This window comes from Caretta caretta, chromosome 2, assembly GCF_965140235.1.
Source record: "Caretta caretta isolate rCarCar2 chromosome 2, rCarCar1.hap1, whole genome shotgun sequence".
Classification (NCBI taxonomy): domain Eukaryota; kingdom Metazoa; phylum Chordata; order Testudines; family Cheloniidae; genus Caretta; species Caretta caretta.
In genome coordinates, this window is record NC_134207.1 from 152,384,512 (window position 1) to 152,406,790 (window position 22,279).

The 22,279-nt window shown below is 43.0% G+C and overlaps 1 protein-coding gene across 7 annotated transcripts in view; it reads right to left on the reverse strand.

Annotated features, from left to right (window-relative positions):
- The window catches only part of ANKS6 (ankyrin repeat and sterile alpha motif domain containing 6), a 78,223-nt gene that overhangs the window by 24,906 nt on the left and 31,038 nt on the right, over nucleotides 1-22,279 (reverse strand). For 3 of the 7 annotated variants that reach the window (XM_048839473.2, XM_048839476.2, XM_048839475.2), the window contains 3 exons: nucleotides 19,385-19,557; nucleotides 9,546-9,738; nucleotides 6,495-6,611 (listed from right to left, as the gene is read on the reverse strand). In XM_048839473.2, coding sequence (XP_048695430.2) covers nucleotides 6,495-6,611; nucleotides 9,546-9,738; nucleotides 19,385-19,557 — 483 coding nt within the window. Of the gene's footprint in view, nucleotides 1-3,776; nucleotides 3,948-6,494; nucleotides 6,612-9,545; nucleotides 9,739-19,384; nucleotides 19,558-22,279 lie in introns of those variants that run through there. The other 4 variants (XM_075125487.1, XM_075125491.1, XM_075125488.1 and 1 more) reach the window with 3 other exon arrangements.

Genomic DNA, 22,279 nt, shown 5'->3' on the forward strand with positions numbered 1-22,279 from the left:
GGGGATAAGTGTCCGGTCCTTTGGGATTGGTGAACCTCACATATGGTGAATCCAGTTTTCAGTAACCCCTCACTATATTAGACTTGGCTGTCTAGATGGGAACCAAGGATTAGAATTTAAAGGGGACAGTATTTGGCTTCTTGCTAATCAATGTGGTGTTACAGAAGCTGTTTTGTTACTGGCTTGGTGAATCTCATTATAGAATAAATTATCAGTTTTGGAGATGGTCTTCCCTATTCCCTACAATCTGCCCTGAGTGTAGCATTCTCAGTGTGGCCCATCCAGACACCCGGTCACAGCCCTATCAAGCTTTGATTCTATAGTGCAACTGAAGCTCCTGCCTACCACAAGTTGCCCTCCTCTAATCATGTCTAGAATCTTAAAACAGGTGTTGAATGCTGACAGCCCTTGATTTAGAAGCACATATGGGCCCCACTGGAAGCATTTTCTTCTACTAAGACTCCTTTTAGAAAATAGATAGTTGCCTCTGTGCTAAGTGGAAGCAGACTTTGAGGCCTGGCAGGTTGGCTTCCCTTTGGAGGAGAAATCAAGGATGCCAAGTCAGGATATTTTCTTAATTTCAAGTTATTTATTTACACTCTATGCACTTGCTTTTGAACTACAGTGGTTCACAAACAACATACATGCAATTCCCTCTCTCAGGAATCTCAGCCCTAACTCTACTGCCTGGTTCCCAGGAAGCCACTCTACTCCAAGCAATTATCTCTAGTTAGAGAGATTAGGGCAGAAAGCAAACCACACTTGCAGTTTGCAACAACTACCCCCAAAGAATCTCCATTGCAAATGTAACAAAAATACAGCATTTATTCGAAGACTATACACTGTTCACATGCTAAGAAAAAGAATTTGTAAGATTATGTGTTAACAGCACCACTCAGTAACTCCTCACATAATAGTAACTACTTTTCATGTCTTGTGTTTTCTTTCATGCCATTAATTTTAATACACAAACAAACAATGCATTCAAGTGAATAGTATGCTACTTCTAATTATATATTGCTAATAATGTAAACAATCAACCATTGAGCCTAACAATGACTCCATAACTATTCAAATTATGTTATGACAGAAAGAGCATTTCCCATGTAACAATCATCTCCAAGACAATGATTGCTAGAAAAAAAAATCTATGTAACACTCACATATCAGAGGCACAGTTGTTGTTTTTTATTATTGTTGAGGGCTACCGAATATGAGAAATCTTATCATGTCCACCTAGGGCTGGGAGGATAATAGATTTTTTAGTTTGGCCAGAAAACCAAAAAAATCAGAATAGCGGGGTAATCCCAACTACACATGCATAACGACGGGGTCTAAATTAGCTGTTACCACTCAAGAAAGAGATCCTGGAGTCACAGTGGATAGATCTCTGAAAACTTCAGCTTAATGCTCAGCAGCAGTAAAAAAGGCTAACAGAATATTAGAAACTATTAGGAAAGAAACAGAAAGTAAAGCAGGAAAATATCATAATGTCACTATATAAATCCATGGTGCACCCACACCACTTTGTACAGTTCTAGTTGCCCCATCTCAAAAAGGAAACAGTGGGACTGGAAAAGATTCAGAGAAGGGCAACAAAGATGATAAAGGGTGTGGAACAACTTCCATACAAGGAGAGACTAAAAAGACTAGGACTGTTCAGCTTAGAAAAGAGAAGACTAAAATGGGATATGATCAAAGTCTAACATCATGAATGGTACAGAAAAAGTGAATAGAGTAGTGTTATTTACTCTTTTCCACAATACAAAAAATCAGGAGTCAGCCAATGAAATTAATAGGCAGCAGGTTTAATACAAACAAGAGGAAGTACTTTTGTCACACAACACAAAATTAACCTGTGGAACTCATTGCCACAGGCTGTTGTGATGGTCAAAAAGTATAACTGGGTTAAAAAAGGAACTAGATAAGTTCATGGAGGACAGGTCCATCAATGGCTATTATCAAGATTGTCAAAGATGCCTCCCCATGATCAGACAACCCTAAACCTCTGACTACCCAAAGCTGGAAGAGGAACACGGGTTGGATTATTCCCACCGTCCTGTTCTGTACACTCCCCTGAAACTCTGGTACTGATCACTGTGAGAAGCAGGATAGTGTGAAAGATGGACCATTGGTCTGGCCCAGAATTGTGGTACTTCTGTTCTTGAATATTCAGTATTGTTCAAAAAATGTTTTTGGTATTTGTCAGCAAATTGGAAAAGGTCTGATCAGCTTCAGAAAACTGTGTATGTGTGTGTCTGTCTATCCACAATAATCTTTAGCCCCATGGTTAAAGTACTTGCCTGGGATGTGGGAAACCCATGTTAGCATCCCCACTCTGCAGAAGGGACTTTTAAACTCAGATCTCTCTCCTCCCAGATGCGAAGCCTAACTACCAGGTTATAGGCTATTCTGGGGAGGTCTGCTCCCAATTTCTCCCCCTGAAGCTGTTCCACTTTGTATAAAGACACAATTATTCACTGGGTCAGAGTAAGTGATTCTACAGCGTGATGATTAAGTCACTCTCCTGGGAGGTGCAGGAAATGTGATTCAGATCTTCTCTCTGCCTGACTCAGATGAGCAGTTTGACTCCACATCTCCTACCTCCAAGGTGAATGACTTACTCACCAGGCTACAGAGAATCTTCAAGCATCCCTTAGCATCAAAGAACTTTCTTACCTAAGTCTTTTAGATTTTCCTTTCCTTATTTTATGTCTCAGTTTTAAAAGACGACATAAAAAATAGCCTAATGTATTTTAGCCAAAAATATGGGAAGAAAACAGAACACGTATTATAATAGCCTCAGAAAAATAAGTGAATTATATCTTAGCTGGACAGAAGAAAAATAAATAAATATCTGTCATGGTGCTGCAAGTGAGATATGTTGCATAACTCAAACAGTATCAATTTTCCACACATCAAGAATAAATTTCTAAACTCCAATAACTTGAGTGCTTAAGGGATTGTTCTTCTTAGAAAAATAGTAACAATCTATTTTTTGAAAAAATCAGTCATTAATAATTCCAAACGACTGACTCTCCTTTGAAGTTGTTTTAGGACAGCTTGAAAATTAAAAATATCAAGTTTCAAAGTCAAGATAAACATATTTCTTATTCTCATAATATGCAGCTTTGTTACATAAAATGCTGCCTTCTGTACACTAATCTTATTGGAAACTGCTTTTAAATATTTGGGGCCAGATTCCCTGTTCAAGTTCTGATCTCTTTGCAACACCTGAGCTGCTTTGTGCAATTGGTGTCAATCATAGTTTGCATATGGTCCAGTAAGTGAAGGGTTGGGGCAGATTAAGAATACAGAAGCCATAACTGGCTTCCTAACAGCTCTTCCCTTTCTCCTGCACAACAAAGACCTGCACAATCCGATTATTGAATTTCAATCTGTGGGCTTGGGTTTCCCTTGCAAGATCTAGAGAAATTAAAACTTGGAGGCCTTGATAGCTACAAATCTTTTTCAAACACACTTTGAAATTTTATCACAATTTAGTTAAATATTTAAACTATATCAACAGAGTTCTACAAATAGTCATCGCTGCTAATATTAGACTGGACATATTGTCCTAGAAGTTTCTGTAGCTTCGTCTCCTCACCTGATTTATACTTTCTTTCTGCCATTCTACCAAAAAAGACAATTTATTTTGAGAAGCCAAAGTAAAATAAGCAACCAAACTGAAAATTACAAAAATGTAAATTATGGAATTACACAATAATAATAATATTATTGTAAAAACATTTCCCTTGGAGATCCTACAGACTTACTTTAAATAATGAGACTTGCAATCCTCTCACAAACATTTTTCTCTTTATATTTTCCTCTTCCACTTTTAACTATCTTTTTCTTTCCCCCATTAATATAATCACACCAAAGAGGACCTGAAAGGGGGAGTTGAGAGTAGTGTATATAAATCAGAAGTTAGGAACTGTAGAAAGCTGATAAGGGAAGCAAAGAGACACAAGGAGAAATATATGGCCAGCAGAATTAAGGACAATAAGGAGTTTTTAAACTATATTAGGAACAAAAAGAATCCTGACAATGATATTGGTCAATTACTAGCTGGAAATGGTAGAATTATCAGTAATAATGCAGAAAAGTCAAATATCTTCAATAAAGATTTCTGTTCCATATTTGGGGAAAAAATAGATGACATGGTAATGATAACATTCTTTCCATTCCACTAACATCTCTGGAGGATGTTAAACAACAGCTACTAAAGTCAGACATTTTTAAATTAGCAGGTCCTGATAACTTGCATCTAAGAGTTCTAAAATATCTGACTCAGGAGTTTGTTGGACGATTAACATTGATTTTCAAAAAGTCTTGGAGCACTGGCGAAGTTCCAGAAGACTGGAAGAAAGCTAATGTGCAAATTTTTAATATGAGTAAACAGGATTTCCTGGTTAATCATAGACTTGTAAGCCTGATATCAATCTCAGGCAAGATAAAGGAGCAACTGATGTGGGACTCGATTAATAAAGAATTAAAAGAGGATAATATAATTAATACAAATCAAAATGGCTTTATGGAAAATAGTTCCTGTCAAACTAACTATATCTTTTTGTGATGAGATTACAAATTTGGTTGACAAAGGTAACAGTGTTGACATATTATACTTAGACTTCTGTATGGTGTTTGACTTGGTACCAAACAAGATTTTGATGAAAAAAATTGAATGATATAAAATTAACAAGGCCCACATTAAATGGTTTAAAAACTGGCTAACTGATAGCTCTCAAAATTTAACTGTAAACAGAGAAAAATCATTAGGTGGGTGTGTTTCTAGTGGGGTCCTGCAGAGATGGGTTCTTGGCCCTACACTATTTAACATTTTTATCAGTGAGCTGGAAGAAAACATAAATTCATCACTGATCAAGTTTTCAGATGACACAAAAATTGGGGGAGTGGTAAATAATTAAGATGACAGGTCACTGATAAACAGCAATCTGGATCACTTGGTAAACTGGACACAAGGAAACAATATGCATGTTAATATGGCCAAATGTAAATGTATTCATCTAGGAACAAAGATGTAGGCCATACTTAGAGGATGGGGAACTCTATACTGGGAAGCAATGACTCTGGAAAAGATTTGTGAGTCATCGTGTATAATCAACTCAGCATCAGCTTCTAATACGACATTGTGGCAAAAGAGTTAATGAGATCCTGAGTGGCATAAACGGGAATCTCAAGTAAGACTAGAGAGGTTATTTTACTTCTGTATTTAGCTATGGTGTGACTACTGCTGGAATACAGTGTCCAGTTCTGGTGCTCACAATTCAAGAAGGATGTTGATAAATTGGAGAGGGTTCACAGAAGAGCCACAGGAATGATTAAACATGCCTTATAGCTATATCTCAAAAAGCTCAATCTATTTAGCTTAACAAAGGCAAGGATAAGGGGGTCATTTGATTACATTCTCCAAGTATCTACATGGAGAACAAATATTTAATAATGGGTTCTTCAATCTAGCAGACAAATGTATAAGATGATCCAATGGCTGGAAGTTGAAGCTAGAGAAATTCAGACTGGAAATAAGGTGTAATTTTTTGACAGTGAGGGTAATTAATCACTGGAACATTTTACTAAGGGTCATGGTGGATTCACCATCACTGACAATTTTTAAATCTAGGGTGCATGTTTTTCTATGCTCTAGGAATTATTTTGGGAAAGATCTATGGCCCTTTGTTATACAAGAGGTCAGACTAGATGATCACAATGGTCCCTTCTGGCCTTAGCAGTTATGAAATCCCTCTCAGTTTTACAAAAACTCAAACTAAAATAAAAGATATCTTGAAGGACTGATTCCTCCTTTAAGTCCCTCTTGGGAGCATCCTTGTTTACAAATGAGGGGTGCTTCAAGGTTGTGGACAACTCAGGAAGCAGTCCTCATCTTAAAGCTCATCTTCATTAGACACTTTTACCTCAAGTTAATTGACTGCCAATTAATTCAACATACTTGACATATTTCTAAAAGCTGGTGAGGACACTGCTCACACGTTTGATCCAGGCTACAAATGTTTGTTCTATACCATAGACTGATCCCAGGGAAAAGTCTAGTGTAGACATCCTTAGATCTTTAAAAGCAAAGGGTCAGATTGTGAACTACAGTGGTCAGCAGTAAAACTGATTGTGAACGCTTAAAAGTGGTCAGCAGTAAAATCTAAAGGTTTTATTCTTACAGGAGAAGATAAGGTAAATTAGGAAACCCCATTTGTATTTTATATCCCTTTTTTCCTCAGTTCCTTAACTAGTTCTCTCATTTCTCTGAACAATCCTGAAATATCTGGATTTTGGGCTTTCACAGAAGATATTGTGCTCTCTAGCCCTTTTTCACCAGAACTTGTTTGTTGATAATAATGTATAATTTTATCAGTTATGTCACTGGAGAGAAAGAGGGCTCTGAGGGATCTATCTACTAATACTTCTACTGTGCTCAGATTTAAAGCCCCATCAATGACATTCTGCACGGGAGAGATTACCTTTCTCCAAGTTTTCACAAACTCCTTTTACTCTCACATGGTTTCTTCTTTCATGATTCTCTATGTCAGAGGTTCTCAAACTGTGGACAGGTTTTTGATGGTCCACCAACTGGTTGCCTAAAAAGAAACCACACAAATCTTTTAAACACTATGCTCACCATAACTATATTATAAGAATATGTGCAAATCAACTGCCTACTTTTTTGTGTGAAATAAAGAAAATCTTAAGTATTGTAACAAGCCCTTTGAATTTATTATTTTTTTAGTTTATTAATTTTACTTATCATAGGGCTTCTGAGTGTGTGTGCACTACTACTGAGTAAGCTCAGCACTGCGGCTCTGGCATTGCCATAGGGTCTCTGAACCCTTATGTCATTGGAGGTGAGGAAGCTTATAGTGCCACAGCACTATTGGTGTAGCCATAGAGTCTTAATCCTCAATCTCAGAGTAGACCTACTGTGAACATATTTTACTGTAGCACAGAAGCATCAAGTCTGGGATTGTGACACAGTTCCACGATTTTGTAGGGGGAGCAGTTTGGATGCCAGATTTGAAGAGTTTCAGCTGGTTCTAAGGCTTTCAGGGATGTGGTTAACCTGTCAGTCAGTGTTCAAAATGTGGTCAGGGTCCATTACAGGATAGGGTTGCCAACTTTCTCATTGCAAAAACATGTACGCTCTTGCCCCACTCCCTACCCCGCCCTGGCCCTGCTCCTTCTCCGAGGCCCCACTGCCGCTCACTCACTTCCTCCATCGATTGCTCTCCCCCAGTCTTGCTCACTCGCTCATTTTCACCGGGTTGGGGCAGGGGTATGGGAAGGGGTGAGGGCTCCGGCCAAGGGTGCGGGCCCTGGGGTGGGGCCAGGGATGAGGGGTTTGGGGTGCAGGAGGGGACTCTGGGCTGAGGGGGTGGAGCCAAGAAGGGTTCGGGGTTGGGGGAGGGGTGCGGGCTCTGGCTAGGGGCTGGGCTCCAGAGTGGGGCAAGAAATGAGAGGTTCAGGGTGCGGGAGGGGGCTCAGGGCTGGGGCAGGGGGTTGGGGAGCGGGGGGGGTTAAGGCTCCGGCTGAGGGTACAGACTCTGGTATGGGGCTGGGGATGAGGGGTTTCAGGTACAGGAGAGGGCTCTGGGTGGAGCTGAGGGGTTCAGAGTGTGGAAAGGGGCTCCAGGCTGGGGCAGTGGGCTCAGGGTGCAACAGGGGGCTCTGGGCTGGGCCAGGGGGATCGGGGTGCAGGAGGGGGCTCTGGGCTGAGTCGGAGGGGTTCAGAGTGTAGGAGGGGGCTCAGGGCAGGGGCAGGGGGTTGGAGTGTGGGGCGGAGGAGGTGAGGGCTCTGACTGGGGCTCTGGGCTCTAGTATGGGGCTGAGGATGAGGGGTTTGGGGTGCAGGAGGGGGCTCAGGGCTGAGGTAGGGGTATAGAAGGAAGTGTAGGGTGCAGGCTCTGGGAGGGAGTTTGGGTGCGGGAGGGGGTTCAGGGATGGGGCAGGCGATTGGGGTATGGGAGGGGGCTCAGGGCTGGGGGAAGGGTTCAGGTGCGAGGTGGGCTCCGGGCGGCGCTTGCCCGAGGCACTCCCTTAAGCGGCGACATGTCCTCTGGCTCCTAAGCACAAGGCTAGCCAGGGAGGCTCTGTGTGCTGCCCTCGCCTGCAGGCGCTGCCCCCGCAGCTCCGATTGGCCGTGGTTCTCGGTCAATGGGAGCTGCAGAGCCAGCGCTCAGGGCAGGGACTGCATGAGGAGCCTCCCTGGCCGCCCCTGAGCCTAGGAGCCAGAGGACATGTCACTGCTTCAGGGAGCCATGCGGAGCCAGGGCAGGCAAAGAGCCTGCCTTAGCCCCACTGCACCGACGACTGGACTTTTAACAGTCCAGTCAGCAGTACTGACCGGAGCCGCCAGGGTCCCTTTTTGACTGGGTGTTCTGGTCGAAAACCAGATGCCTGGCAATCCTATTACAGGAGTTGGTGAGTGAGGTTCTGTGGCTTTCAATGTGCAGGAAGTCAGATTAGATGATCATGATTGTTCCATCTGACCTTAAAGTCTATGAGTCTTTTGTCTCTAGGTTATTGGAAACCTAAAATTTTTACACTACTAAGACGTCCCCTTAAAATTGCATGAACTAAAATATGAAAAGATTTCCTCCATTAGTAGGTCCTCTCTATAACAGCCAGTCTGCAGTACAAGAACAGTTAGTGAGGCAAATTCTGCTCCCCTTTATGCTAATATAAATTGGAAGTCACTCCCTAAAGTAAATGGAATTAAACCACCAAAATAAAATTAGAATATGTGAAAGTAGAATCAGTCCTGACTTTCTCAAAATGAATACAGTGCATCAACAGAAATGATACAAAACGTTTAAGGATGTGTTACCTAAAATTCTAAGAGGACTCATATATTAACAATCCAATTTCCAGAAATATCAAAATCAACTATTTTCTATTTTCAACAGCGTAACAGGGTAATTTTTATCAGGACAATAGCTTAGGCCCAAAATTTCAACTTAAAAAGTTGTAATCTAACTGGGAAAGTCCTAAACATTTTTTTAAAAACCCTCACTCTCTCAAAGAATAATAAATCAATAAAATAAAAATAATGCACTGCTCTAATTAAAGATTATTAGTACCTGCTGACATCATCAACCCAAACTATCATAAGATAATGTAGCGTTTAAATGAATTTGTTCAATAAAAAGAACCATATCCATTTCAGTTCCATTTGGAACGTAATCAAAAAGGCACTTGCTACGCTCAAATTACACTGTGCAAAGTGTAGAAAAGAGGATTCATAATAGAGGATGTGGGGCAGAGTAGCGCTGCTACATGATCAGTCCTGCCCATCACACACCAAAGAAACTCTTCCATGTGGATGGGACTCAAAGGCTTTGGGGGATGGAGCAGCTGAAGAGTTAAGAGTTAAGGAGCTGCCAATCTTAAACTGTTAGAAACAGAATACTTTTAAATTTCTAAAAAGGAAACAAGACTCATTTTTTCCCCTCATACACAAAACCAGTATCATTATGGCTTCTAAAACTTTATTTTCTTGACAATAGTGATCCACGCACCTTCATCAGTAATAGTTCCACTGCTGGAGCCACCATTGCTCTTGGCTTGTCTGTGAAAGGAAGAGAGAGAGGACTCCGCATTGTGAACCTTAGGGGATGGGGATGGAGACGGGGATGGTGTGAGAGTTGGTGATGTGCTTTTAGATGTAGATGAGGTCCCAGATGGAGGTCTTTTGTTCATCTCCAGTTTCTGCTACAGTTAAAAACAGAAATGTTTTTGTTAACTAAAACTACCTTCAATTAATTATTTTAATTAAGGTCGCAATTCAGCAAAGCACTTAAACAGATCTTTAAGATTGTGCTTATTGAAGTCAATGGAGCTACACTGATTCATACCAACTGAAAATCTCACCCCAAAAGGAAAGGATATTTGTTAATCTCTCAGGACTAGAATAAAGCAGTAATTCCCCACTCCAAACAAAAAGAGATGTAAATGTTCATTTAAATAACTGTTTATAAAGGATAACATTATCTTAACTTTGGATACAAGTTTTTCATTCACAGATTTAACTAAAACACTACTGATTTAAAAACATAATTTAGGCCCTGATTCAACAACATACTTAAGATCATCTGATTGACCATCTCTGACGTTATCTAATTAAAATCTGACCATGCAAATCATTGTTGCTACCACTGTTATACAATTGCAACAAATCTTATACAAAGTACGATGTATGGCCAGAAAGGATTAAGCATCCTGCAGGATAATTGACCCAGAGTCAGCCATTAGAGAGATGTTAGAACAGTATGTAAATGGTAATTAAGGCCACTCCATGGTAGATAGGCTAGAACTTTGAAATACAAACCTATATTGTTAGAAATTAGAAGTGATACTAATTGTATGGGTGTACTCATATATTTTTTAATGCTCGCCATGTAAACAGACACTTCCTGTCTGTCACTATAGCTGTTGATTCAAAGATCAAAAGGGAATATTAACATATAGATTAATCTCAGATGAAATGATGTCATTGTTTATATGTCTCTTTAAAGTTTGTGATAGATTGTCGAATGGATAAATTGCCTTATGTTAATCTGTGTGGATAATTACCAGAGATGCTCAGGAAATTGATCTATTCAAAAGTCCCCATAATTGCCTATTGTTCGCTGAAGCACTCCGAGCTGTCCCAAGATGGCCTGAAACTGTATAAAGATGCCTTGGGTCCCAATCCTTTTTATCTCAGATCTGCTTGATGCTTCATGCAGGGAAAGCTTAAGTCATAAGATTGAGATCTCCGGTCTCACCCGGATCACTCTGAATATGGGCATTGGACTATAACCTATGGACTATTTCTGAAAGAACTCTTTGCAACTACATGGCTCACCATCTCTCCTATGAATCTAATCTCAAGAACTGTACTCATGTCTGTATGTATATTGATCTTTTAATCAGTACTCTTTTTTCTTTTTTAATAAATTTTAGTTTAGTTAATAAGAATTGGCTGTAAGTGTGTATCTGGGTAAGATCTGAAATATTCATTAACCTGGGAGATAATGTGTCCAAATCTTTGGGATTGGTAGAACTTTCTTATATGATGAATAAGATTTTCAGTAATCCTCATCATATTTGACTTGGTTTCTGGGTGGAGGCCTAAGGCTGGGTTGCTTTCAGGGAACTGTGTTGTTGGCTTCTGGGTAACCAGTGAGGTATTATAGAAGCTGTTTTGTGCTAGCTTGGTAAATCTAAGTCTTGGAATATCCACCGTCTTTGGGGATTGTCTGCCACGTTCTTTGCAGTTCACCCTAATTGAGTGACCTCAGTTGGCTCCCCTGGAATCCTGGTCACACCATCAATAGGACTTCATTAAAAGTTTAGAAGTCAGAGATGTGTTTAAGTGCTTTGCTGAACTGGAGCCATGATGTGTGAAGTTTTTCACTACATCCTTAGTATTTATATGATTATATAACACGAGGGCAAGTGACAAACTGTTCTGTATATATTCATTTCACATATATTTATTAAATATATGACAGCATGGAAATGGAAAAATGGCATGGATGATGAATGTGAGCATACATGTTTCTGAACAGACCCTGCCAAACAGAGCCATTACACCTCATCTTACAAATTACTCTGAAGCCATGCACCACCTAGTTTAAAGTTTGCATTATATATGGGCCCAAGGAATATAGATGACTTTCCCCTGGGCTCCTAGATTCACAGTTGTCTTAAGGCCCCTTTATGCTAGTTAGACTGATGCAAGGGGGCTATAAGGCACACATAAGACATAATATCCTAGTGATTCTGTATCTTTGCAGAAGCTCATATAGGTCATTGCTATAGGGTTGCAAGTTAGTGAAGCTCTTAGGCCACCCTAGCCTGAGCTAGCCACCAGCACATCTTGGAATTTATGCAGGGACAAATTTGCTCCCTGGTCCTTTGGAAATTGTATTATTACTTATTAATATTATTACCTCCTTAGTCCTGCATGTCAAACAGCCATGATTTACATAGTCTAATACAGAGGTGGGCAAACTACGGCCCGTGGGACCATCCTGCCCGGTCCTTGAGCTCCTGGTCGGGGAGGCTGGCCCCCGGCCCCTCCCCCACAGCCTCAGCTCGACGTGCTGCCAGCGCTCTGGCCTGCTGCTCCTGCCGGGCAGCTCAGCAGGGTGGCTGGCTCCAGCATGGTAAAGGGGTGGGGAGCGGGGGTGTTGGATAAGGGGCAGGGGGTCCCCAGGGCAGTCAGGGGACAGGGAGCAGGGGGTGGTTGGATGGGACGGAAGTTCTGGGTGGGGGGAGGCAGTCAGGGGACAGGGAGCAGGGGGAGTTGGATGGGAGTGGGGTCCCCGGGCGGTTGGGGTGGAGGTCCTGGGAGGGGGCGGTCAAGGGTCAAGAAGCAGGAAGGATTGAATGGGTCGGGGTTTCTGAGGGGGGCGGGAAGTGGGAGGGGGTGGATAGGTGGCAGGTACCAGGCTGTTTGGGGAGGCACAGCCTTCCCTACCTGGCCCTCCATACAGTTGCGCAACCCCAATGCGGCCCTCGGGCCAAAAAGTTTGCCCACCGCTGGTCTAATACGATATTTGCTTTTTTGCAGCAGCAGCTGCAAGCCCATATCTAATTTTTTCTCTCAAATTGAATCCCCAAATCCCTCTCTGTATTACCTCTTTCTATCCTATTATCTGTCATTTTGTTCTTCAGAGGGTTTTTTTCTTCAAGTGCATTGTCTGCATTTACCTAAATTAATTACAATCTCAGTGATTTATGCTCAGTTCTCTAATCCTTAGTCCTGTAGGTTATTCTTCAATTGCTTTCCTTTCTGCGCGGCTTTTCTAATCTCTTCTAGTTTGACACTGCCTGCAACCTTGATCAACGTAAAATCACTACACCTCCTACACTAGTCATTCTCAGATTTGCGGCTGTGACCCTCAAGTTGGGCCCTGAGTAGTTCTGTGAGAAATACAGACGAGCTTCATTTTTATAATATGTAAAACTGTTAGAGCCCTTTTTTTTCAACCTAGAATGGTTACTTACCCTAAGTAGTTGAGGTTCTTCAAGATTTTGAATCCGACGGTAGGGGCACATGCACTTAATGTGTGCAACAGGGGTGTCTTTTGAATAGCAGCGTCAGCTGGGGCCACACATGCGCCTGTCTCTCCTCATTTTCCCATGTGAGGGAACATATGGTGGAGTGGCTGCAACCTTCTGTGAGTTTCCTCCTTGCAATTCAAAGCCCATGTTTGCTATGGGCTTCAAAAGAGGGGAGTTGTGGATCCCACAATTCCAACAACTCTCAAAGAACTACAGTTACTATAGGGTAAAGTACCATTCTTTATTATTCCAGTGTGTGTCAGTGAGGATCACACTGTAAGTGGCTGGCAAGCAGTATCCTCGTCAGATGGTGGGACTGAGGAGTTTCAGCTTCACTAGTCAAATAGTAACATCAGTACTGCTCCCCCAAACTTAGCAACTGACCTAGCATCTAAGTCCAATGCATCATGTTCAGCAAGGTCAGTGGGTTACTCTACATCACTGTCTTGCAGATTTCAGATAGCAATACATATCAGAAGCAGGTGGAGGATGTTGCTTGAGCTCTAGTGGAGTGACCCTTAGCATTCTATAGGTCTAGACCAACCAGTGGTAACAAAGTGAGATGCACTGTTTTTATCAACATAGATACTCTTTGTGATGAGATGGTCTGACTTATGGAATCGCCGGCCATCCCCAGTGTGACAAAGTCAGGCTGGACAGCTAGGAGAGAGTGGTGGAAGGCAGGTGTATCAGCAACAGAATGGTAAAGGCCCTTTTCTCTATGAGCCGAAAAGAGAATACCTCAGGTCAACTAGGGACACCTGAGTCCAATGAATGGGCTGTCTGTGACATTTAAAACCCCCTCTTTCTTGTGAGAGAGAGAGAGAGGAGAGACAAGATGCAGCAAGGGTAGTGGCAACAGGGAGAAAAGGCTTCTCCTGGGTGGAAGGCTCCTCTACTCTCTGTAGGGGCAGCAACCAAGCTAACTGCTGTGTGGGGAAGAACTGGCACCCAGAAGCCAGTATAACAGGGCAACAGCCTAGTGAGGGAGAAGGGAAAGGTATTCCCTTTTCGTGTTATGAATTTGTTTTTTTTTGTTTGGCTGAAGAGTACTGCTTTGGCCTACCCTGTGGCCCAACTTGTAAGTATCAGAAAATAACCACCCCCATGAGGAATAAAAACTCTCTGGAGTGGGACTGATTTACACCAGGTCCCCGCATGGGCAAAGGGGAAATGCTGAGCCCGATGAGTGAAGGAGGTGCCTCGCCACACTAGAAATAACTGGGGAAACATCTGAACAGCATGGTCCCGTTGATGTAATAGAGTAAGGCTCTGAAAACATCCAGAGTGTGTAACTTCTTCTCTCCCAGTGCACAGTGAGGTTTCAGGAAGAAAACAGGTAAATCAATGTATAGAATTCCATCTCAATCAAAGACCCCGTGGTGATGAACCTAGAATCTGGTTTCACCTTGTCCTTGTGAAAAGTCAAATGACTGGTGACAGTGACTCTGAGGTGCATCCTGTGGGCTGGACAGACGTCTATGTGGACGTATAAGTCCTGTAAGTCAAAAGTCACAAACCAGTCCTTAGCCTTAAGGGATGGAATGATGGATGCTGTCACTCTTGAGAGTAGGTCAGTGTTCACTGCCTTTGTTGGTTCTGGTATTTATGGGGCTTGTGGTAGGGGCTGCGGTACAGATCCCCAGGGATCTTAGCTTGGCCCTTGAGTCCTTAGGTGAATGGCGCACTTCATCAGTGAGGCTGCTGAAGAGCTCCAGAGCTCTATCCCCTCTATAGTCTATAGTGGATTGGACCTCTTTGGGGACACTAGACACTTCAAGCCCATATAATGGCTATGGCCATGACCACTGATCTAGCAGCAGCACTGGATGCATTCATAGCCACTTGCAATGCTGTTCTAATGAACTTCTGGCCCTCTTTTATAATCTCCTTCAGTTTCTCCCTATACTCCTGTGGGAACTTGGATAGGAAGGGAGTCACTTTCACCCATGTGAGAAAGTTATACTTTTCAAACAGGGCCTGACAGTTCACCATGTGAAGTTGTAATGAGGTCAAGGAGTATGCCTTGTGTCCGAAGAAGTCCAGTGTCTTAGTGTCCTTGTCCTTCAGGGTGCCCTTTCTAGTTTTGGACTTCTCTTGCACTGCTGACACCACCAGGGACCCTGGGTATGGATGGGCATAGAAGTGTTCAAAGCCCTATTGAGATATTTGATATTCTTTTCCACCTGTTTGGATGTGGCAGAAAGTCTGCCAAAGCCCCTTCACCAGCTTGAGTATACCCTTGCTGATGGAAAGGGTGATATTGGCCATTGTCATAGAGTTCAAGATGTCAATGAGGTTGTGGGACTTTTACTGTATCACTGTGGTTTCAATGCCCAGGGTCTCCATGGTCAGGGGATCATGGAATACCATGAAATCACCAGTCACTGAAGTGGACACCAGTATCACTGCCTTGTCTGATTCCTTGGGTAAGGTCTGGGGTTCCTCTTGTCCCTCTGTTGTTGGTTACGGTTGATCCCAGTCTCACTCTGATGTGGGAGGCCTCATTAACAAACAATACCACTAGTGAGTGAGAACTCCTTCACTTTTTTTAAGCGTGGAAAGGGGATCTGCTCCAGGACTCATGTGACGATGTTTCCCAGTAAGACCAAAATGGCCAGGGTGGCATATGGATACTGGTCCAGTTGCAGTTGGCAGTCTACTGCCATTCACATCAGGCTTGAGGCGGAGCCTTGACCTCTGGTCTCCTTCTGGGGTCACTTCCTGATTCCATATTTGACACTGGCAAAAATGAATAGCTTGATGAAGGGAATGAGGAATATACCTCCTCAAACGGTGGTGATGTGGGACGTACAGCCCCAGTACTGATGATACCTATGCCACCAAGGTCTCAATGTGCAGCAGGCCTTGGGAGGTGTTGTTGATTCTTCAAGTGTCATGAATCTTGAGGCTGTGGTTGGCTTGATCACCAGTACCGATGTCATCTTCAGTGTCATCACTCCTGCACAGCACTCGTGGTCTGGCCTGCATCCCCTGCCCTTAGGGTGGCAAAATACTTTGAGTAGTTTTGTTTGGTATGCTTCCTTCAGGAAGAACCAGCCTGATGTTTGAAGCAATCTTTATACTACATATTGGCTTGTCTCTTGGGTGGTAAGGGCTGAAGTGTGGGGAGCGTACATGCTGGATCCTTTGGTATCTGGGTCGATGTCAAGGCTGCCAGTGTTGAGACTGCTGGTTCTAAGGTTGGTGGAATTGAGGCCATTGGCACTGAGGTAGCCAGTCCCAGTGTTCTCAGCACCCTCTTGGGTGTCTTCTTCTCACTACTGGATCCCGGAGCATGGTGCCTGCTTGAGGGGGCACCAGGTGACTTCTTCAGTTCTGGCTTTGCAGTTACTGCCTCCGGATCCAAAGGGACCCTCTTGGACTTCTTCAATAGGTATAGCTTGAGACAAACGTCCCTTGACTTACGGGTCCTCAAGGAGATAGACCAGCAAACTGAGTACCTGTGACAGGCATAAAAGGCATCAAGTGTGTCCATCTGTCTGGGGGATAAGGCCATCGTAGGATGGACAAGGTTTGAATCCAGACAGTTTAGAGTCCAGAAGGTGGTTGGCGCAAAATGTCTCACTTCGCTGGACAAGGGAGTAGTCAGATTAATTTAGATTAATTTTTTAATGCCAATAGCAATCAAGTATAGATAGGGCTCTACCAAATTCACTATTTTGGTCAATTTCATGGTTATAGGACTTTAAAAATCATAAATTTCATGATTTCATATATTTAAATCTAAAATTTCACTCTTGTAACTATAGGGGTCCTAACCCAAAATAGGGATGTGGAAGGGTCGCAAGGTTATTGTGGAGGGGTTGCAGTATTGCCAGCCTTACTGCTGGTGGTGGCGCTGCATTCAGAGCTGGGCCACCGGAGAGCAGCAGCTGCTGGCCGGGAGCCCAGCTCTGAAGGCAGCGCCCCTGCCAGCAGCAGTGCAGAAGTAAGGATAACATGGTATAGTGCTGCCACCCTTACCTCTGTGCTGCTGCCTTCAGAGCTGGGACACTGGCCAGCAGCTGCCACTCTCCAGCCACCCAGCTGTGAAGGCAGCAGCACAGAAGGGTGGCATGGTATGGTATTGCCACCCTCACTTCTGCACTGCTTCTGGTGAGGCACTGCCTTCAGAGCTGGGTGTCTGCCCAGCAGCCACCGTTCTCTGAAGGCAGTGCAGAACTAATGGTGGCAATATGGCGACCCCATACAGTAAACTTGCAATCCCCTCCTCCCCCCACAACCTCCTTTGGGGTCGCGGCCCCCAGTTTGAGAAACGCTTGTCTCCCCCATGAAATCTGAATAGTATAGGGTAAAAGCACCCAAAAGACCAGATTTCACGGGGGAGACTAGATTTCATAGTCTGTGACACGTTTTTCACAGCCATGAATTTGGTAGGACCCTAAGTACAGATTAAGGGGGAGGACAGTGTTCTTCTCACAGTAGATTTGAGAATAAAACAAAGGTTATAAAGCTCTGAAAAGGGCAGTGGTTCAGACACTCACTGGATTCCTTGCCTGCTACCAAGAGGGAACTGAGGGAAGGTTGTGGCAGCTCCATCCTTTATACTCTTGCACAAAACCACAAGGAGGCACAGGGCGCATGCATAGCCTCAATAGACACTGCTATTCAAAAGACTTGTGCATGAGCCACATGTGCACCTACATTGGGATCCTCATTGACACACTCTCAAAAAACTATCAGACATATGGTTGCCAGACGATGTTACAGATATTATTACAGTTACACAAATCACAAATGCAGTCCTGTTCCTATTATAGCATTTTTGGCCTTTTTAGCTGAAACTGCATAAAAGATTCTTGTTTATACAATCACAGAAGAAAAAAAATAGTGGTTTGGGGGTAGCAGAGGAGAAGTTGAGCAGGGCTTTGGAGCGGAGCCTGGAGCTGGAGTGCGAAGCAGCTCCGGAGCAGTGGAGCTGCAGGTTTTTGCCTGGAGCTGGAGCGGAGCCGGAGCACAGCTCCAAAGCCCTGAAGTTGAGAAACCTTGCTCTAGATCAATTATAATAATATTAATACAATACTGAGTGCTAAAGTAATCCCTGCAAAATGACATGCATATTCTCTCTCTCTCTCTCTCCACTAATGGTCTATCAGTCAATTTGTATCCATTCCCCGGAATTTGTTGCAAAAAAATATTCTAACTTTTCCATTAGATTCTCAGGCAGGACCACATCAAAAACTTTACCAAAATCTAAGAATACTGGACCTGATCCTGATCACAGACTGGTGTAAATTAAGAAAAACTGTCTTGAAGTCACTAGAGTGAAAGCAGTGTGAAACAACTGTAACAAGATCACCGGACATAATAGGGTTTAATCTGGATTCCCTCTTTCCACCAAGGCCCCTGTTCAGTAAGGTACATCAACAGTCCCACTGATGTGTTTAAATTTTGGTATGTGCTTAAGTACTTTGCTGAATTGTGGCTCTGACTCGTAATAGTATTGCAAAAGGTCATCAGAATTGTTTGCCACAATTAGCTGTTTATGAACCTTGAGCTTCAGCTGGACATTTTCTAAGTGCTTACAGATAAATTTCTTCATGAAGCTAAAGCTTAAAGTTATATTATTCTGCTTCCCTAGAAAAATGTTTGGGTTATCTCTTCCTCATTACACAAGCTTTTTTCTCTGGCTCCAGTTCAGGAGAGCACTCACACATGTTCTTAAGTTCCACTGGCTTCAAAATTAAAGTTAAGCATATGCTTAAGTATTTTGCCAAATCGGAGCCTTAATTCTTGGAAAGGGCATATACTCCACTACAGCTGCATATCCCATCTTGTTTTACTGCCTCTGCTACAGAGAAAGGATGTCAACGTTGCTATTTATTTATTTTTAAATTTCCAGGAAAACGCTGCCTCCTAACCCCCTTTGTGCATATTCAAGTCTGGTTGTGAAAACTTTGTTCCAAAGAATTAGTTGCTGAGCAGAGTCAGATTCAGGGGGCTTTGCATGCTAAGCAGGCCCATGTCAGGCTGACAGAGTTATTTTCAGGAAATCTATTAAAGTCTGGGCTGTGATTACATTTATTTAAAATGAACCAAGCAGAAAATAAATAAAAACTTCCCTTTATTTTTGCCTGCCTTTGTACAGATTTGTTACTAAGGGAAAGTTTGGTGGAGCTGACATGTTTCTACCCCTGTGTCAGACATTCACACATTTTAGCCCCATTATATGTTGTGTAATTGTGTTTCCTACCACACATAACTAAGGCATGTTTCATTAACTGCTTTGTTAAGTATTAGGTATTTTAGCAACAGGAAAACTTAAAAGTCATATATATACCTTTGCAATACGTCCATTGCCAGCTATCTGAGTGCACTGCTGCAGCTCAGGAAGAGTGGATGAAGCAGCTGTGTGGATTGAGCTATATTGCTGGCTGGGTTTCTGTTCAGGTAAGCCTGCTGCTTTTTTCCTTTGAGCTGCAATTTGAGACAAAACACTATCTGCACTGCCACCTGAGGAGGAACCATAAATTAAAAAAAAAAAAAAGTTAGGTACCAACAAGCAACATACTAAATAAATTGATATAATTAAAAAAAAAAACAGATTCGTTCTAGCCACCTCCTCCACCGCCCTACACCCTCCAAAAAACTTCAGTGCATAGACAAAAATCTCTCCACACCAGTGCTGGTAGTCCTTGTAGGAGTTACTGTTTCTTCCGGGGGAAAAGTTAGGCTCCCAGGAAAGCCTTCTGTCTTTCTTGGATTGGCCTGTGGGGGGCAGGAAAGTAGAAGCAAACTAGCAAGAATGGGAAAATCCACCAAATCCCTGGTCTCAGTGCAAGAAATTCCCACTGCTGCGGGGGAGTGGGAAAAAGAGTTGCAGATACTTTGAAGGCAGCGTGGACTTGATACATGAGTATAGGTGTTCCTAAATTCTAATCTTGGCTCTGCTACTGATTCACTGAGTGGCCTTGGGTAATTAACTTCAACCTTCTGTCTCAGTTTCCCCATCTGTAAAATGAGGACAATAATACTTATCCACCACCTCATTTATCTGTTAATCTCTGTACTGTGCTTTGAATGCATGAAGCACAATATAAATGGTAAAGCATTATTATCAGAAACTGTTCACCTGCCCACCTATTAATCTGCTGGTCCCAAAATCCTGTGGTAGCCCTTAGCGTATCAGGTGTAGTAGGAGCAAAAAATATGGGAAGGCAGCCACCACCTTTGGGCAGTATCAACACAGTGGCTGTAGCCTGTTTTGCCACCAGCGCAAGTGAACAGAGACACCAGGAGAAGGAAAATACTTGAAAGGCAGACAAATGAGGGGAAAGATAAAGCCAGCAAAGACTATCTAAAGCGCTGGAGACAGAAGGCTGAGAGCTGCTCTCCATGCTTCCAGGAAAGCGGCAAAGCAAAGACTAAAAGGCTGGATGTGGGGGGTCAGTCTATGTATATCCTTGGGCTTCCACGACTCTTTGTCTCCAGGTTTCGCCTGCTGTTTTGCGATTCCAGCAGGACAGGAGAAGAGGGGGATGCCCGACAAATGAAATTTAACGTTTTTCAATTATTTTTATCCAAAGTCAAACTTTTTTTCATTATCCATGTCACTGAACCCTAAAGGACAACAGGCTCCAGGTACCAGTTCCAGGTTTATGTACTGCTAACAGAGATGGGTTTGCCTTCTGGACAAAGGATGTCAGGCATCATAAACGTCTTTGAAAATGCTGCCTGGGTTGAGGAGAGCAAGGCGGAAGTGTTTAGTTGACACACGAGTAGTCATGCTGGTCTTACTATTACTTGTTGCGCCAAAAGGTCCCAGTCACAACTGGGGCATGCTGAGGTTGTGTTTCTCTCTTCAGTGTCAGGTGTGTGGCTGTTGCCTCATTTCCTCCACTGGAGACTGTCTTCCTGGACTAATAAGATGATCTGGTTCTCTGGCCCAACAGTCAAAGTAAAAATTCTCTCCTTCCAGGGTAAATAAGTCCAAACACACAAATATAGGTGCTTCTGGCTTCAGCAGTCCTTTTCCCCTCACTGGCTATGTAGTCCTTCACCCTTTGACACAGGGGACCTCCTTCTCCCCTTGTATCAAGAGCTGACAATAATCTACACTGCAGGGATCAGTAAGACTTTGTAATACCTCAGGCTTAACAGTCCTTTTTCTCCTCAATGCAGGAGCTTGCACATGACATTTCTAGGAGGTGTCTTGTGCCCTCCATTTACTACAGGCCCCTACACCATGAGCAGCAATCTGCTCCAAACCCAAGACTGCCATTCTCCATTATCTTCCTTGGGACATCCCCTACAATGCCTGTCTCTGGTCAGGTCTTGCTCAGGTCTCTTCAGCCAAGCCTCTCACAGGTTTTGTTTCTGGCTCCTTCACAGGGAAACATGTCAGCCTTGATATAGACACCAGATCCTGGAGAGTTTCCCTGAGCAGCTGCTACTCTTCTTGAATCTCTCCCACTACTGACAGCATGAAGCTCTTGATAGGATGCTTCTTCCTTCCCAGTGGACTTGCTCACTCTCAGTTAATGCTTCCTGGACTTGAAGTCCCATGATCCAGTACGAAATTAGGCACTGCTAAGAGATAGACCTAAATTCTCCTTAAAGGACCAGCTTTCCCTGTAACAGGGTCTTACTGTGTGAGGGGCCTTATGAAGACATAGGGTGAAATTCTGGATCTATGGAAGTTAAAGACAAAATTTTCACTAAAAAGAAAAGGAGTACTTGTGGCACCTTAGAGACTAACAAATTTATTTGAGCATAAGCTTTCGTGAGCTACAGCTCACTTCATCAGATATAGACTAACACGGCTGCTACTCTGAAACCTGACATTATGCAAAATTTTCACTGGTTTTAACAGAACCAGAATTGAACCATTGGTCTCTATCCTGAAGAATTTCTTAATATGAAAAGATACAAACAAAGTGTGGAGAAAAGAGATGCATGTAAGCAAAGTGATCGAGATGATGACAGACAAACATTGTTAGCTGCAAGTATTTCCTCAAATCCTACTGAGGGGCACTGCCTGCAGGCAGGAAAATCACTCAGATGTTTCTGATGAACCCACCAGGTCACTGGGCTTGTGAAACACATTCACGTTGTTTCTACCACTCTGCTGCTCCTGGTCTTCTCTTCCCCAAGGTGGGAGACCTTTTATAGGCCAGCCCCTTGGAGATCCTGTTGGTGGTCTCCCTATAGGTCTTTGGGGGTCACTTTTGTGTTT